Source organism: Schistocerca piceifrons, chromosome X (assembly GCF_021461385.2).
Source record: "Schistocerca piceifrons isolate TAMUIC-IGC-003096 chromosome X, iqSchPice1.1, whole genome shotgun sequence".
Taxonomy (NCBI): domain Eukaryota; kingdom Metazoa; phylum Arthropoda; class Insecta; order Orthoptera; family Acrididae; genus Schistocerca; species Schistocerca piceifrons.
Genome location: NC_060149.1, coordinates 100854041 through 100869908, shown reverse-complemented (window position 1 = coordinate 100869908; position 15868 = coordinate 100854041). Strand labels below are relative to the sequence as shown.

The window sequence follows — 15868 nt, the reverse complement described above, 5'->3', positions numbered from 1 at the left end:
CTGTATATTGGGCAAGCAGTAAAGGAAACAAAAGAAAAATTCGGAGTAGGTATTAAAATTCATGGAGATGAAATAAAAACTTTGAGGTTCGCCGATGACATTGTAATTCTGTCAGAGACAGCAAAGGACTTGGAAGAGCAGTTGAATGGAATGGACAGTGTCTTGAAAGGAGGATATAAGATGAACATCAACAAATGCAAAACAAGGATAATGGAATGTAGTCTAATTAAGTCGGGTGATGCTGAGGGAATTAGATTAGGAAATGGGGCACTTAAAGTAGTAAAGGAGTTTTGCTATTTGGGGAGCAAAGTAACTGATGATGGTCGAAATAGAGAGGATATAAAATGTAGGCTGGCAATGGCAAGGAAAGCGTTTCTGAAGAAGAGAAATTTGTTAACATCCAGTATAGATTTAAGTGTCAGGAAGTCATTTCTGAAAGTATTCGTATGGAGTGTAGCCATGTATGGAAGTGAAACATGGACGATAAATAGTTTGGACAAGAAGAGAATAGAAGCTTTCGAAATGTGGTGCTACAGAAGAATGCTGAAGATTAGATGGGTAGATCACATAACTAATGAGGAAGTATTGAATAGGATTGGGGAGAAGAGAAGTTTGTGGCACAACTTGACCAGAAGAAGGGATCGGTTGGTAGGACATGTTCTGAGGCATCAAGGGATCACCAATTTAGTATTGGAGGGCAGCGTAGAGGGTAAAAATCGTAGAGGGAGACCAAGAGATGAATACACTGAGCAGATTCAGAAGGATGTAGGTTGCAGTAGGTACTGGGAGATGAAAAAGCTTGCACAGGATAGAGTAGCATGGAGAGCTGCATCAAACCAGTCTCAGGACTGAAGACCACAACAACAACAACAACAACCTATTCTACACCGTCTTAATCGCTCCAAAGCGACCAGTGTTAATGGCTCTGAGCACTATGGGACTTAACATCTTAGGTCATCAGTCCCCTAGAACTTAGAACTACTTAAACCTAACTAACCTAAGGACATCACACAACACCCAGCCATCACGAGGCAGAGAAAATCCCTGACCCCGCCGGGAATCGAACCCGGGAACCCGGGCGTGGGAAGCGAGAACGCTACCGCACGACCACGAGATGCGGGCTGCGACCAGTGTTCTCTTTTAAGGGAGAGAGTAATATTTTGTCCGGAGTGTTTGTAAATGTAGGTTAGAAAGCCTGCTCTGAATGTATTTGTCTGGTGTGTAAGCTCCAATCGCGTACGCCGTGGTCACTCTAGTCCCGCAAGAGGGCAACAGCCATGTTCACACTACAGACGCATACGGTACGAACACTCGCACCCGGAGTGGCCCACTAAATCACACGATACGCTTATTAGGATTCACTTTATTTCTGTTTTTCACAGACGGACGTCGCGCTATTTCCAGTCTGCATTTTAAGCCCTCCTTAACTAGGTTATCCTTGTTTCTTTTGCTGCCCATATGGCAAAATTCATGTACATCTTTCTGTGTCTCATTTCCTAATGTAACACTTTCGGTATCACCTGATTCAAATCTACTACACTACTGGCCATTAAAATTGCTACACCAAGAAGAAATGCAGATGAAAAACAGGTATTCATTCGACAAATATATTATACTAGAATTGACATGTGATTACATTTTCACGCAGTTTGGGTGCATAGATCCTGAGAAATCAGTACCCAGAACAACCACCTCTGGCCGTAATAACGGCCTTGATACGCCTGGGCATTGAGTCAAACAGACCTTGGATGGCGTGTACAGGTACAGCTGCCCATGCAGAGTCAACACGATACCACAGTTCATCAAGACTAGTGACTGGCGTATTGTGACGAGCTAGTTGCTCGGCCACCATTGACCAGACGTTTTCAGTTGGTGAGAGATCTGGAGAATGTGCTGGCCAGGGCAGCAGTCGAACATTTTCTGTATCCAGAAAGGCCCGTACACGACCTGCAACATGCGTTCGTGCATTATCCTGCTAAAATGTAGGGTTTCGCAGGGATCGAATGAAGGGTAGAGCCACGGGTCGTAACACATCTGAAATGTAACGTCCACTGGTCCAAGTGCCGTCAATGCGAACGAGAGGTGACCGAGACGTGTAACCAATGGCACCCCATACCATCACGCCGGGTGATACGCCAGTATGGCGATGACGAATGCACGCTTCCAATGTGCGTTCACCGCGATGTCGCCAAACGAGGATGCGACCATCATGATGCTGTAAACAGAACCTGGATTCATCCGAAAAAATGACGTTTTACTATTCGTGCACCCAGGTTCGTCGTTAAATACACCATCGCAGGCGCTCCTGTCTGTGATGCAGCGTCAAGGGTGACCGCAGCCATGGTCTCCGAGCTGATAGTCCACGCTGCTGCAAACGTCGTCGAACTGTTCGTGCAGATGGTTTTTGTCTTGAAAACGTCCCCATCTGTTGACTCAGGGATCGAGACGTGGCTGCACGATCCATTACAGCCATGCGGATAAGATGCCTGTCATCTCGACTGCTAGTGATACGAGGCTGTTGGGACACACCACGGCGTTCCGTATTACCCTCCTGAACCCACCAATTCCATATTCTGCTAACAGTCATTCGATCTCGACTAACTCGAGCAGCAATGTCGCCATACGATAAACCGCAATCGCGATAGGCTACAATCCGACCTTTATCAAAGTCGGAAACGTGATGGCACCCATTTCTCCCCCGTACGCGAGGCATCACAACAACGTTTCACCAGGCAACACCGGTCAACTGCTGTTTCTGTATGAGAAATCGGTTAGAAACTTTCCTCATGTCAGCACGTTGTAGGTGTCGCCACTGGCGCCAACCATGTGTGAATGCTCTGACAAGCTAATCATTTGCATATCACTGCATCTTCTTCCTGTCGGTTAAATTTCGCGTCTGTAGCACATCTTCGTGGTGTAGCAATTTTAACGGCCAGTAGTGTACATTCTATTTTCCTTGTATTATTTTTGTTGCTGTTCGTCTGTTCAACACGTTATCCATTCCGTTCAAATGATTTTCCAAATCCTTTACGATATATCACACATTTACAATGTCGTTGCCAAATCTCATAGTTTTTATTTCTTCTCTTCGAACTTTAATTTCTTTTCCAAATATCTCCTCGGATTTGTTTATTGCTTGCTCTGTGTACAAATCAAATGACGTGGGGGTAGGTTGCAACTCTGTCTCACTCTGTTCTCAGTTAATGGCCCCCTTTCATGTCCCGGGACTCTTATAACTGTAATCTGGGTTCTGTGCAAGCTGTAGATAGCCTTTTGCTTCCTGTATTTTCCCCTTCAGATTTTTGCAACGGAACATTCAACCAGAATAAGGCAAATATCGCAGACTTCGTCATATGTAGCCGTGTCCTAACGCTCTCCGATGAGGAGGCATCGTCAAGATAATGAATGAAGGGTGGCTGGGTTGCAGCAGCGCTTTCGACTAGAGCCGCTGGCGCGGCCCCACGGACACGGTTCGTTGTTGCGCAAGCAGAGTGCGGGCGTTGTGCGAGCGGAAAGATGGCCGCGGCAGATTCCCGCATTGTTGCCGGCGCACGCAGCGGCTGTGCCAGTCGCGCAGCGCGCTATGGACCCTGCGGACGTGCTCGCCGTCGAGCTCTGCGGATTCTCGCCGCCTTCCGTCTATCGGTAGGCTCACACTTCGCACCGATACGCTCTTCGCACCAATTCACAGTCGCACTCGACTTTCAGCACTTTTTCTCTTTCGGCATTGCATGAGGCTGAGTATCACAACTTCTTTTCTTCTATTATCCCGGTATCTGAGAAGGGATTCATGCAGCCATCACATGTGTGTGCGTGTGTGTGTGTGTGTGTGTGTGTGTGTGTGTGCGTGTGTGTGTGTGTGTATCTTCTCTGTTACTTTTCAAGGAGAATTTTGTTGTTTTACCGTAGACGGTAGAGTGTTTTGGCAACAAATGTTATACATCTATTATTTTATTTATGTATTTTTCTTTCCTTGCGACTACTGGGTGCATATAATTAAATTGCAGCTACTCATGTAAGCTAATTCTGGGCTGTAATTATCGTGCGGTAGCGAAACTAAGAAGATACGCTAATGCGTTTATACGGAACCTATTTACTCTGGAAGAAAATTAGTTCCAGTTTTGGCCAGCTGTACAACATCTCGCCGACGTCTCCAGTCCTCATACTGAACAAATTGTGTAAGTGACGAGTAACATTAACATTATGCCTTTCTCATTTGTTTGACCTTTTCTGCTCACGTTCTATTCTTAACACATTACATATGGAAACATTTCCATACGTCTTTCATGCACTCACAGAGCCACATTTGCATCTAGTGTCCAAAATTGAAACTAAATTTTTTTTCAGCGTAAAACGGTTCCGCATTATCGCGCATTAGAATATCTACCAAGTTTCCCTGCCATACAATAATTACAGCCTACACTGGACATATGCGAGTAGTTGCACTTTAATTCAAACAATCCGGTATTTTCGGGGTTGCAGCTCCATTCTCAAGCAATCATCCACCAGCGAAGCCGTCAGGCTGGGATCACCGTTGGTCACAGCGAAACTGAAATTGCAAAGAACTAAAGACAAATAAATAAATAAGAGCAACTTGTGGCTGTGGAACATCTGTCTTCAAAAGAAATAGGTGCTGAAAGGTGAAATTAAAAGTGAATACATTAGATGGTACTCTCTAGCTCTTTATAGCAGCCTAGACGTCAGTAATTGACTTGAACTGTCGTATCTGTTCCGACGGTCGGAGAATACGTGATGTACAACCTATTCTGTTACAGTAGTTGCCTGAAGGGGACCACTAAACCGCCAAGCTGTAGATGTTTCCTGTATCAGCTGTAGTTGAACGTGAGGCTTGTTACAGTGTTCTCGAATCTCCAGGAGCAATGATGTTTTTCATTGTAGAACGTAGTCACCTATGCTGTGTTAATTTTTACATAATCTCTGCTTTTGTGTTTTGATGACCCTTACCGTTCTCCGTTCCGTTTCTCTCTGATTACTAGTTTTATGAAGTTTCTAAGTTCACCAGTTTTTGCTTTTACATGTTCCTCCGTCGTAAATGACTGCTTTGGCCGGCTTGTCAGCTATTACACTTCAAAAGGAATTGTACAAGGCATCGTGGAGGATACATCGTATAAGTTTTAGTGATTTTCTGGCCTACTCCATTCACATATTGACTATCTATATACCTCTGTGCATGCCCTAATCCTTCTTACACTGCGCACATATTCTCTAAGCGTGGCATACGATGGTGGCAGCGTAATAGTTGTATAGTGTTCTTTTTAGAATGTCTCTCTCGATTCCGAGTCTCCGCGACTCTATGAACCAAGGTACACCAGTTCGTTCTGTCCTGCACATTCTCCCGCAGACTTTACGGGTTGGAATTCATTACTTCTGCGATGTCATCGATCCATCTCATCCTTTGCCGCCCTCTCCCCCTTGTGCCTTTGATCTTGTCCTGTATTAACGTCGTTTCCACCGAATCATGTTTTCTCAAAAATGGCTCTGAGCACTATGGGACTCAACTGCTGTGGTCATCAGTCCCCTAGAACTTAGAACTACTTAAACCTAACTAACCTAAGGACAGCACACAACACCCAGCCATCACGAGGCAGAGAAAATCCCTGACCCCGCCGGGAATCGAACCCGGGAACCCGGGCGTGGGAAGCGAGAACGCTACCGCACGACCACGAGATGCGGGCAATCATGTTTTCTCATAATGTGCCAAAATTGAACAGTTTTTACTTAAATATCAGAGCTTCTAAGGAGCAGTCTGGTTTTATTTGCTGTAATGTTGACCTATTCGTTCTATTTGCGTTCAGTAGAACTCTAAGAGTTTCCACCAACACCACAACTGAAAGGTGTCTATTCTATGCCGTCCAGCCTTTCATGTGATCCAGGTCTCACATCCGTACATCACATCTGAAATGACCGTAGCCCTTAGTATACGGGTTTTCGTTGTTAAAGTTATGTCTCTACTCCTTAAAGGAATGTCAGGGTTGGACATTGCCTTTCTGCCAAATAACAAGCGTCTCTTGACTTCGCGGCTGCAATCACCGTCAGCAGAAGTCTGGGAGCCGAGGTACGATTAATTGAACATAGAAAATACCTTCATTTTTTCTTCTCCTATGTGCGATGAAGTGATAGGTGTAGTTTCCATAATTTCTGTTTTCTTATTTCTTTGATACCTTTTAGAATGTAGGTTCTCTAAATTTACCTAACAGGGTTTCGCGAGGCCTACATCATCCTGCGGTGAAGGGCCATTTAAGGTCCTCGAGCATTTCTGTTATACTTTGGTATGAGCCATACCGACCTCATCCTGGTACGCATCACGAAATTCATTCGCTCTGATGCCTATTTGATATGGACTCCAAGCACTGGAACGCTACTCTGGATTTGATCATACTAAAGTTTTGTAAGCGATTTCCTTTACAGACGCATTTAATTCTCTCAGAACTCTTCCAACAAATTTAAGCCTTCCATTCGCCTTCCCTAATACTGGTTTTAGTGATTGTCCTATTCCATGCGGCTTCTTAGTATTACCGTTAACTACTTATACGATGTGATGTCCTCAAAACGTTCATCACTAATCTTGCAATCAGGTACTATCGGCTTCTTTCTCTCTGTCATAGTCACTATCTTACATTTAAGCACTTTTAAAGAGAGCTGCAATTCATTGCATTGCATCAAGTGGAAATTTTGTCCAAGGCTTTCTGGAGTTCCTTACAACGTCCAACAACGATAAGTTCCCGTACACAACAGCATCGCCAGCGAACAATCTTGTAGAGGTGCTGCTTATCCTGTCTGAGAAATCGTTTTGCATATTGAGACTATTAGTGGTCCTATTGCACTTCATTGTGGCACACACGATGTTGCTCTCGTTTCTGTGGAACATTAGCCGCCCAAGGACCGATGACCTCGCTGTCTGGTTTCCACCTTCAAGCAACCCAACCCGTTAGGCGCCCAGTAAAACGTACTGGATTCTATTTGTCAGATACGCATTGAACCAACCACGTACTTGTAAATATGCTCCTTTGATAGTTTCTTAATTACGCAGCAGTGAGATTTTACCGCGCGTATCGTAACATATATATTCTTAGTTGTGAGCTAGTATCACAACCTAGCTCGGCTAGTTCGCTTTACTGCACCTTTCTTCAACCAGCACTTTAGAAACTTGGCTGGTACCTTCTTCCTAACCATTCTTTACGAACAGTTTCGACGTGTTTTCTTTCTGTTCAGTCTTTCCACGCAGGAAAAATACAAGATGAGTCACCTAAGCTACTTACCTCAGATATTTATAGAATCGTTGAATGCGTTGAATCAAGGTGTCAGCACGCGATTGTACTCGAAGGAGAGATTATTTTGTTATAGGGTCAGAGCCTGAAACTCGTTCCCCTTTCAAAATAATGAAACAGCTATGATTTTCTAAATAAAGAGATGTATGTCAAGTACTCTCGAGAGCCCAGGAAATTTATCACGAAAACTGTCGCGGCATGCTCTAATCGCCTCTCTTAAGGGAAGATTCCGCTCCGAATCATAACAAGTGTCATATAACTGTAGTCATATCTTTAAGTTCTCTCGAGTACGATTAAAAATCACAAAGTTATAACCTTATATCGTACTTCCAATAGATCCTTGAATGTTTGAGACGGGCATGTTAGATGACAAAAGGAACACCGTCGGAACAGGCCTTGAAGGCCCAAAGTTATCGACGGTCGCCGTGTCATCCTCAGGCCTCGGCGTTACAGAGGGGCATGGAGCCAGCACATTGCTCTCCAGGCCGTTGTTAGTTTTCGTGACTATTGTCGCTAATTCTCAATCAAGTAGCTCCTCAACTGGCCTCACGAGAATTGAGTCTACCCTGCTTGCTAAGAACACTCGGTAGATCCAGACGGTGACAGCGCTTAACTTTTGTGATCCTACGGGAACCGGTGTTATCACTGCGGCAAGGCCGTTGGCAAGCTATATGGCAGTCTGTTCATTATCCACCTTGATTTTGACACAGATATATCATAAAAAAAGTAATTCTTCTGCGTTGGCTGATCTTTCGTTTTGAAATCAACAGATCATTCCAGTATTAGTAATTAGCAAATGTCGCTCCCTTGGTCATTATCAATTTACGTTGCAACAAAAATTGTTCTGTTCACAGCATATTATGATCCATACAGCAGTAGCAACATCGGATGACTTTACAGACGTTAACCACGCAATGAGTGTTTCCAGTTCAATAGTTACACTAAAGTATTTCAGTGTTATGTACACAGGTTTGGTGCCGAAACCGACTTAAGTGCTGCAACTTCTTAATTTTACACGAGAACTTAACACTTAGGCCTATGTTAGTCGTATACATACCTATTATGGTTGTGCAGAACTTTTTAGTACGGACGCCATCACGTGTTGCTTTATCCTACACTGCCTGTGGATCATAATATGCTCTAAGAATGACAATATTTGTACCCACGTAGTTTAGGGATGTCCAAGGGAGCGGAATTAACTAGAGCTACTAATGAAATAAAGTGCGCCGTTTTAAAATAAAATTACAGCTTACGCTGGAAAATGGCTTATTTTAAGAAATGGACAGCAGCTGTGGATCCATATATACAAAGGCTATTGACAAAGAAGCTTGTCGACCTTTCAGTTTGTACTCATTGCTAATATGCAAGAACTTCGTCCTCTGTATGACAGTTTCATGTTTCCATCTCCTAGTTGGAGATGCTAAATACCTCACGTTCCTAGTAGGTCTTCATTCCCTTACAGCTTACAGACGTCTCTCCTCAAGGTACTCATCCGGAATTAAATATTTTAACCTCAGGACTGTTGGTTTATCCCGGATAGAAGCGAAGATTTTCCCTCGTCCCAGTCCCTCCAGGACGGCCTAGGTCCACTTAGCCTGCTATCAAATGAGTACTGAGCATCTTCCCCGGGAGTACCAGGTCGGATTAAAGGAAGACATCAAACCATTTCAGAGGCGTGATGCTGGATATGTTATCAGTAGTGTCAATCAGCACGCAAGTATTACGGAGATGCTTCGTGAATTCCAACGGGAATCCTTGGATGGAAGACGACGTTCTTTTCGCAAGGCGCTACTGTGGAAATTTAGAGAACCGGCATTTGAGGCCGGCTGCAGAACGATTCTAGTGTTGCCAATGCACATTCCGCCTAAGGACCATGAAGATACGGTCCGAGAAATGGAGGGCTCGTACGGAGGCTTCTTGATAGTCGTTTTTCCCTCGCTCTATTTGCGAGTGGAACAGGAAACTAGTAGTGGTACAAGGTACCCTCCGTCATGCACCAATTTTTCCGAAATTTTAATCATTTGTAGTCTGTACATGTACGTCACATCAACCAATTTCCGTCCCATTCGGGTAATTCCTTCATGGTGCGTCATTTTTTTTTTTTTGTCTTAGAATACATAATCAATCTGAAGCCTTCCAGTGTCTCCAGATCTCTTCCACGTATATAATCTTCCTTCATGATTCTTAAATCAAGCGTTAGCGATGATTAAATTATGCTCTCTGCAAAATTTTATCAGGTGGCTTCTTCTTTCATTTCTTTTCCCCAGTCCATGTTCTCCTACTATTTGGCATTCTCTTTTTTTTCTGCTAGCGAATTCCAGTCACGCCTCACAGTTAAATTTTTCTCTCCCTTAAGTATCTGAATATTTTGTCTCTTCATACATTCTTTCAATCTCTTCATCATTTGCGTAGCTAATTGGCATATGAACTTGAACTAATGTGGCAAGGTGTTGGTTTTGTGTCTATCTTGGCTCCGATTATGCGTTAACTACGTGTTCATAATATCTTACTCGCATTCCTATTTTCTTATTCATTATTAGGTCTACCCCTGCTTTACATCTATTTTATGTGCTTCTCTTCCAGACTTGGTTATTTTAATTGAAATACTTGTCATTCTTTGTCGAGATAATGTTGATTACACACATGGTTACCGTCAAACAAAAATAGGCAGCAGTACCATGTGCAAATAGAATTTCAGCTTGAAGTTCATTTCTCAGATAATGTCAAACATAAATTTGTGGTTTATATGAACACTTAAATATTTATTGAATCACTTGTGACGCAATATTTTCTGAAACAAATATTTATGGATTTACTGTAGGAAGGTAGACCTGAAACAAATAAAACTTTGTGAAAGACCTGAAATTGACTTATTATTGGCCTACTTGTGCACCTCAGTGAAAATTTCCGTAATTTGTACGTTAGCACGGAAATTTTACTCTGGGCATGAAGAATCTTGTTGTTGTGAGAAACAACCACTCTCGGCCTAACTTTGTGTGTGCTGAGACTTGTTTCTTGCAGTACTTGACAACATGTGGCCTCATAAATCGAGACAGAAGAACTAAAATAGAAGTTTATTGTCTCATAAATAACATACTATTTCAAGTCAGTGACTTAATGTACAGGAGCCTCATTAAAGCACTAAAGATTGTTTACAGTTTTTCTTAAAATATTATTAACATAATATACTGTATATGATGCGTAATTAATGATTTTTTTAAATAAAAAACTTTAATCTCAAGTATGTGATCTCTCCCGCTTAAATTCTCATGTACTTTATGAATTCTTGAATTGAATAATAAAATATCTGCACCAACTTGTCATCTAACTTCTTCGATGTTTCTAAATTAATATTGAGGAAATCTATTCCTTTTACTTTGTTATGATATTTCATACCCAGAGTTTAAACGTAAAATTTTGATCGATGGTTAGGCAGCATAGAATTATTTTCATTTCTGGTGCTATAATCATATTGAAATTGATTTGTTATAAATAAATCTGGATTACTGTAAACATAGATCATCAGTCCACAGGTGTAGAGTGAGAGAACACTTAGTGTACCAAGATTTTTTAGAAGAGGGAGAAATGATTTTCTTCGTTCCGCATGGTGTATATTTTCAAATGATTGTTTTTGAAGTGTTAATATTCGAGATATATTGTTGAGCTGCCCAGAATATAATTATGTAACTTATTATTGATTCCAAGTGCATGTTATATACTACTTTCCTGATGTTCATGCTGGATGCATTGTATAATATCGTCACTGCAAATTAGTTGTGAGGTACTGTAGATGCCTGGCCGAGAATAAACAGATAATAATCCAGTTGCATCCCTAGGAATTTCAAACAAATACAGCAAATCCTGGGTTTGTGATGGGTTTGAACATTATTCAGCTTTACTAGTTCTGTTTTGTTTTGAACTGCATTAACTGATTTTTTCCATATTTAATTTTATCCCATTTTGATGAAACCAGTCATCTAATTTTTGTAGGATATTTATGACAGTTTGAGGAATCTGATCATTATTGTTAGTCTCAATGGGCATAGATATGTAATCTGCATATAAAACTGAGTGACAGTCAATATTGAACGATATATTATTTATGTAATACGAAAACAGTCTGGGACCTAAGACTGAACCTTGGAAAACTTCTTGTGAAACGGTTTTCTATTCTGAAGCATAATTTCTCCTCTCTTACGTTATAACGACGCTTTGTCTTCAGCTGGTTAGGTAAGACTTAAACCATTCTAATACAATGATCCTATTTCCATATTTTTCCAGTTTAGCAAGTGGCAAGCACTGCTTCATACCATGAAAGGCCTTTAATTGATCACAAAAAATTCTTGTCGCTTTCTGGGTGTTGTACAGAGTAACTAATTTTGACCACACATTTACTAATGGCAGATGCTGTTCTTTATGGAACACGTACTGACGTTTTGAAATTATACTAAATTTTTGTTTCAAATCTAGAATTTGTATTGTGACAATCTTTTCAAATATTTCTGAGAGCGATGGAAGAAGAAGAAGAGAGACTGGAGAATAGTTTCCCATTTGCTTTTTTGTGCCTTTTTTAATTGTGGTAACTAGTGCATACTTCAGAGTATCTAGGAAACAACCTTTTCCAAAGGACTGATGAACTATTGTGGATAATAGCTGCGTAACTATTTTAGAGACTGCTTTTAACGCTTTGGTTGATATTCCATCCCACACTGCTGATGTTTTATTTTTTAGTGCTAGTATTGCATTTTATGTATCTTTTGCTGTAGCTTCGCTGAATTTACCGTTAACTTTCAGATTGCTCAGTTCCAAAGGAATTAACCGTATCTGTGTAATTTTCTACATCACTCTTTTATTTATTTACACTTATAAGGTATTCATTTAATAGTTTTGGTATTTGGTTAGTATTTGCAACAGTTTTGTCCTGTAACTTGATTCCAGAAATATCGTAGTCGCTAGCTGCAGCGCCTGTTTCAACTTTGGTCACTGGCCATAGTGTCTTTGCCTTGTTTACCCTTTCCAAAATAAATCTAGTATTTGTGTCATTGACCTTGCACTGCACTTTTTTCTGTTATATTTTAATCATAAGATGAGCGGCGCTGTCTTTACCTTCTACAACAGCATTTTTGCCTTCTAGGACTCGCGTAACAAATTTAAACATAAGGGAACTGCACATATAATTAAAGACTTACCTTCAAATAATTATCTAGGTCCATGAGTGAAATGAAGAAGAAGAAGTGGAAACTTAAATCACCTTCAGAAAAAACTCTTACTGAGTCTTGCAGTAGTGTGACGCAGCCACGTTCTGAACCGCGGACTCTTCGCCAGATACCGTAAGTATTATTTATACAATATATATGCCCACAAATATTTTATATTTTCTACAAGAGTCTCATTTATGTTTATAACGTTCTGTCCCAATGCATCACTTTAAATATTCAACTCAACGATAGGAGTGACACAAATCTCTGTTCTATTTTCTTGGATAGCAAATATCTACACGTACTAGAAAAGACTACATACATATATAAGCACGCATTTAACCTTCTTTTTCTACAATGTCATGTAAATTTGCTTAAATTTAGTAGAAACATACACTATGTGGTCAAAAGTATCCGAACACCCCCACCCCAAAACATACGTTTTTCATATTAGGTGCATTGTGCTGCCACCTGCTGCCAAGTACTTCATATCAGCGACCTCAGTAGTCATTAGACATCGTGAGAGAGCAGAATGGGGCGCTCCGCGGAACTCAAGGACTTCGAACGTGGTCAGGTGATCGGGTGTCACTTGTGTCGTACTTCTGTACACGAGATTTCCACACTCCTAAACATCCCTAGGTCCACTGTTTTCGATGTGATAGTGAAGTGGATACATTAAGGGTCACGTACAAAGCAAAAGCGTACAGGCCGACTTCCTCTGTTGACTGACAGAGACTGCCGACGGTTGAAGAGGATTATAATGTGTAATAAGCGGACATCTATCCAGACCATCACACTGGAATTCCAAACTGCATCAGGATCCACTGCAAGTACTATGACAGTTAGGCGGGGGGTGAGAAAACTTGGATTTCATGGTCGAGCGGCTGCCCATAAGCCACACATCACGCCGGTAAATGCCAAGCGACGACTCGCTTGGTGTAAGGAGCGTAAACATTGGACGATTGAATAGTGGAAAAATGTTGTGTGGAGTGCCGAATCAAGGCATACAATGTGGCGATCCGATGGCAGGGTGTGGGTCTGGCGAATGCCCGGTGAACGCCATCTGCCAGCGTGTGTAGTGCCAACAGTAAAATTCGGAGGCGGTGGTGTTATGGTGTGGTCATGTTTTTCATGGAAAGGGCTTGCACCCCTTGTTGTTTTGCGTGGCACTATCACAGCACAGGACTAAATTGATGTTTTAAGCACCTTCTTGCTTCCCACTGTTGAAGAGCAATTCGGGGATGGCGATTGTATCTTTCAACACGATCAGGCACTTGTTCGTAATGCACGGCCTGTCGCGGAGTGGTTACACGACAATAATAACATCCTTGTAATGGACTGGCCTGCACAGAGTCCTGATCTGAATCCTACAGAACACCTTTGTTATGTTTTGGAACACCGACTTCTTGCCAGGCCTCACCGACCGACATTGATACCTCTCCTCAGTGCAGCACTCCGTGAAGAATGGGCTGTCATTCCCCAAGAAACTTTCCAGCACCTGATTGAACGTATGCCTGCGAGAATGGAAGCTGTCATCAAGGCTAAGGGTGGGCCAACACCATACTGAATTCCAGCGTTACCGATGGAGGGCGCCATGAACTTTTAAGTCATTTTCAGCCAGGTGTCCAGATAGTTTTGATCACATAGTGTATGTTTTTTGATAAAAAGTAGCCTCAACAGGGGAAATGGCAAACTAAGTAATAGCGTGGCGTGTGCATACGTATGCGTGAGTGTCTGGGTACAGAATAATTCTTTTATTCAGTGGAAACCGTATGCATTGATGAAATACAGGGCTTTTCTAACTGAGGATAACATTCTGCAACTGACATTGCCTAAATAGTGGAAATATGAGACGGGTTTGTGGATTCTATGTGCCTAGTTTTTGGTTATGGCGTATTCAACAAAGTGTTTAGTTAGATTCAGTGACAAGTCTATTCCGAGAATGAATGCAGTTTTCAGTTGCTAACCGAGATTATGGGACTAAAACGAGTAAGTATTTCACTGCAAGTTTATGGTAATCGCTTGTATATTTCAGTAAGAAATTCACTATTAGTAACCTGAATGTAATTCTAATTCCTTTTTCACTTCTAAGTTGATGAGTGCTGGAATGCTGACTGTGTATACCGATTACTGAACCTTGTTTTGCGACACAGTGACTCACATCTCTGCATCGAAACATTTACTTTATAAATCTTTTTTTTACTAGCTTCCACATTAATATAGTTTTACATATAACGTTCAACGTCTTGGACGTATCACATATCTTTTGATACATAAAACGTGTAATTTATGTGTATCCGTCGTTATTATTGACGCACTACTGGTGCGTTTATTGCCTTAGTCATACAATTACCGAAGCAGTTAAGGAGATGCAGTGTTTCATGACTCTTCTGACAGTTCCACACCAGTGGTTAATGAGGAAAGTACGCTGCAGACGTGCAGCTGCATCGTGGAATTATGTCAAGTAGAACTCAGAACTAAGTTTTCTGACTGAAACCCTTCGTTGGAAGCTATGTTAACATAAGGTGTAACCAGGGACACGCCGTTCAACACTTGTTACTCACAATTTACATAAATGTCCTAATCGGCCATGTCAGCAGTTCCCTAATATCCCTTTCGGAAAGTGCTGCCATCTGTAGAGAACTGATGTCGCATTCAGACTTAATTGTAGGATGCCAGCATTTGGTGCTTTGGTTAGAAGCGTTAGTTAAACACAAGTTGTTGCCAAGTAGAGGAAAGTCTCCTTTATTGTTTAAACGACAGCTAATCACTCAGTGACATATTTTTAAATGCCTAATGGTGACCGTTCGCAGATACAGTGGTGTGCAAAACTTAAGGACGAGAATAATTCTCGCATGATATATCACTGCAGAGTAACATTGGAATAGAGATCAACATAAACATCATTTCGGCCCTTTTTATTGCTCATGAAAACCACACATTGCGTGTTGTACCACCATACAGCGAGGTTTTCAGAGGTGGTGGTCCATATTGCTGTACACACCAATACCTCTAATACCCAGTAGCACGTCCTCTTACATTACTGCATGCCCGTATTCGTCGTGGCATACTATCCACAAGTTCATCAAGGCACTGTTGGCCCAGATTTTCCCACTCAACGGTGATGCGGCGTAGATCAGTCAAAGTGGTTGGTGGGTCACGTCATCCATAAACAGCACTTTTCAATATATCCCAGGCATGTTCGATAGGGTTCACGTCTGGAGAACATGCTCTGGCCACTCTAGTCGAGCGATGTCGTTATCCTGAAGGAAGTCATTCACAAGATGTGCACGATGGGGGCGCGAATTGTCGCCCATGAAGACGAATGCCTCGCCAATATGCTGCCGATATGGTTGCACTATCGGTCGGAGGATGACATTC

The 15868-nt window shown here is 41.9% G+C and overlaps 1 protein-coding gene across 1 annotated transcript in view; it reads left to right on the top strand.

Moving 5' to 3' along the window:
• The first annotated feature begins 3586 nt into the window (after nucleotides 1-3586).
• LOC124722972 overlaps nucleotides 3587-15868 on the top strand; it is a 210686-nt gene continuing 198404 nt past the window's right edge. Inside the window, exons 1-2 of the mRNA XM_047248140.1 lie at nucleotides 3587-3645; nucleotides 12497-12619. Coding sequence (XP_047104096.1) covers nucleotides 12501-12619 — 119 coding nt within the window. The 5' untranslated portion in view covers nucleotides 3587-3645; nucleotides 12497-12500. The remainder of the gene's footprint in view (nucleotides 3646-12496; nucleotides 12620-15868) is intronic.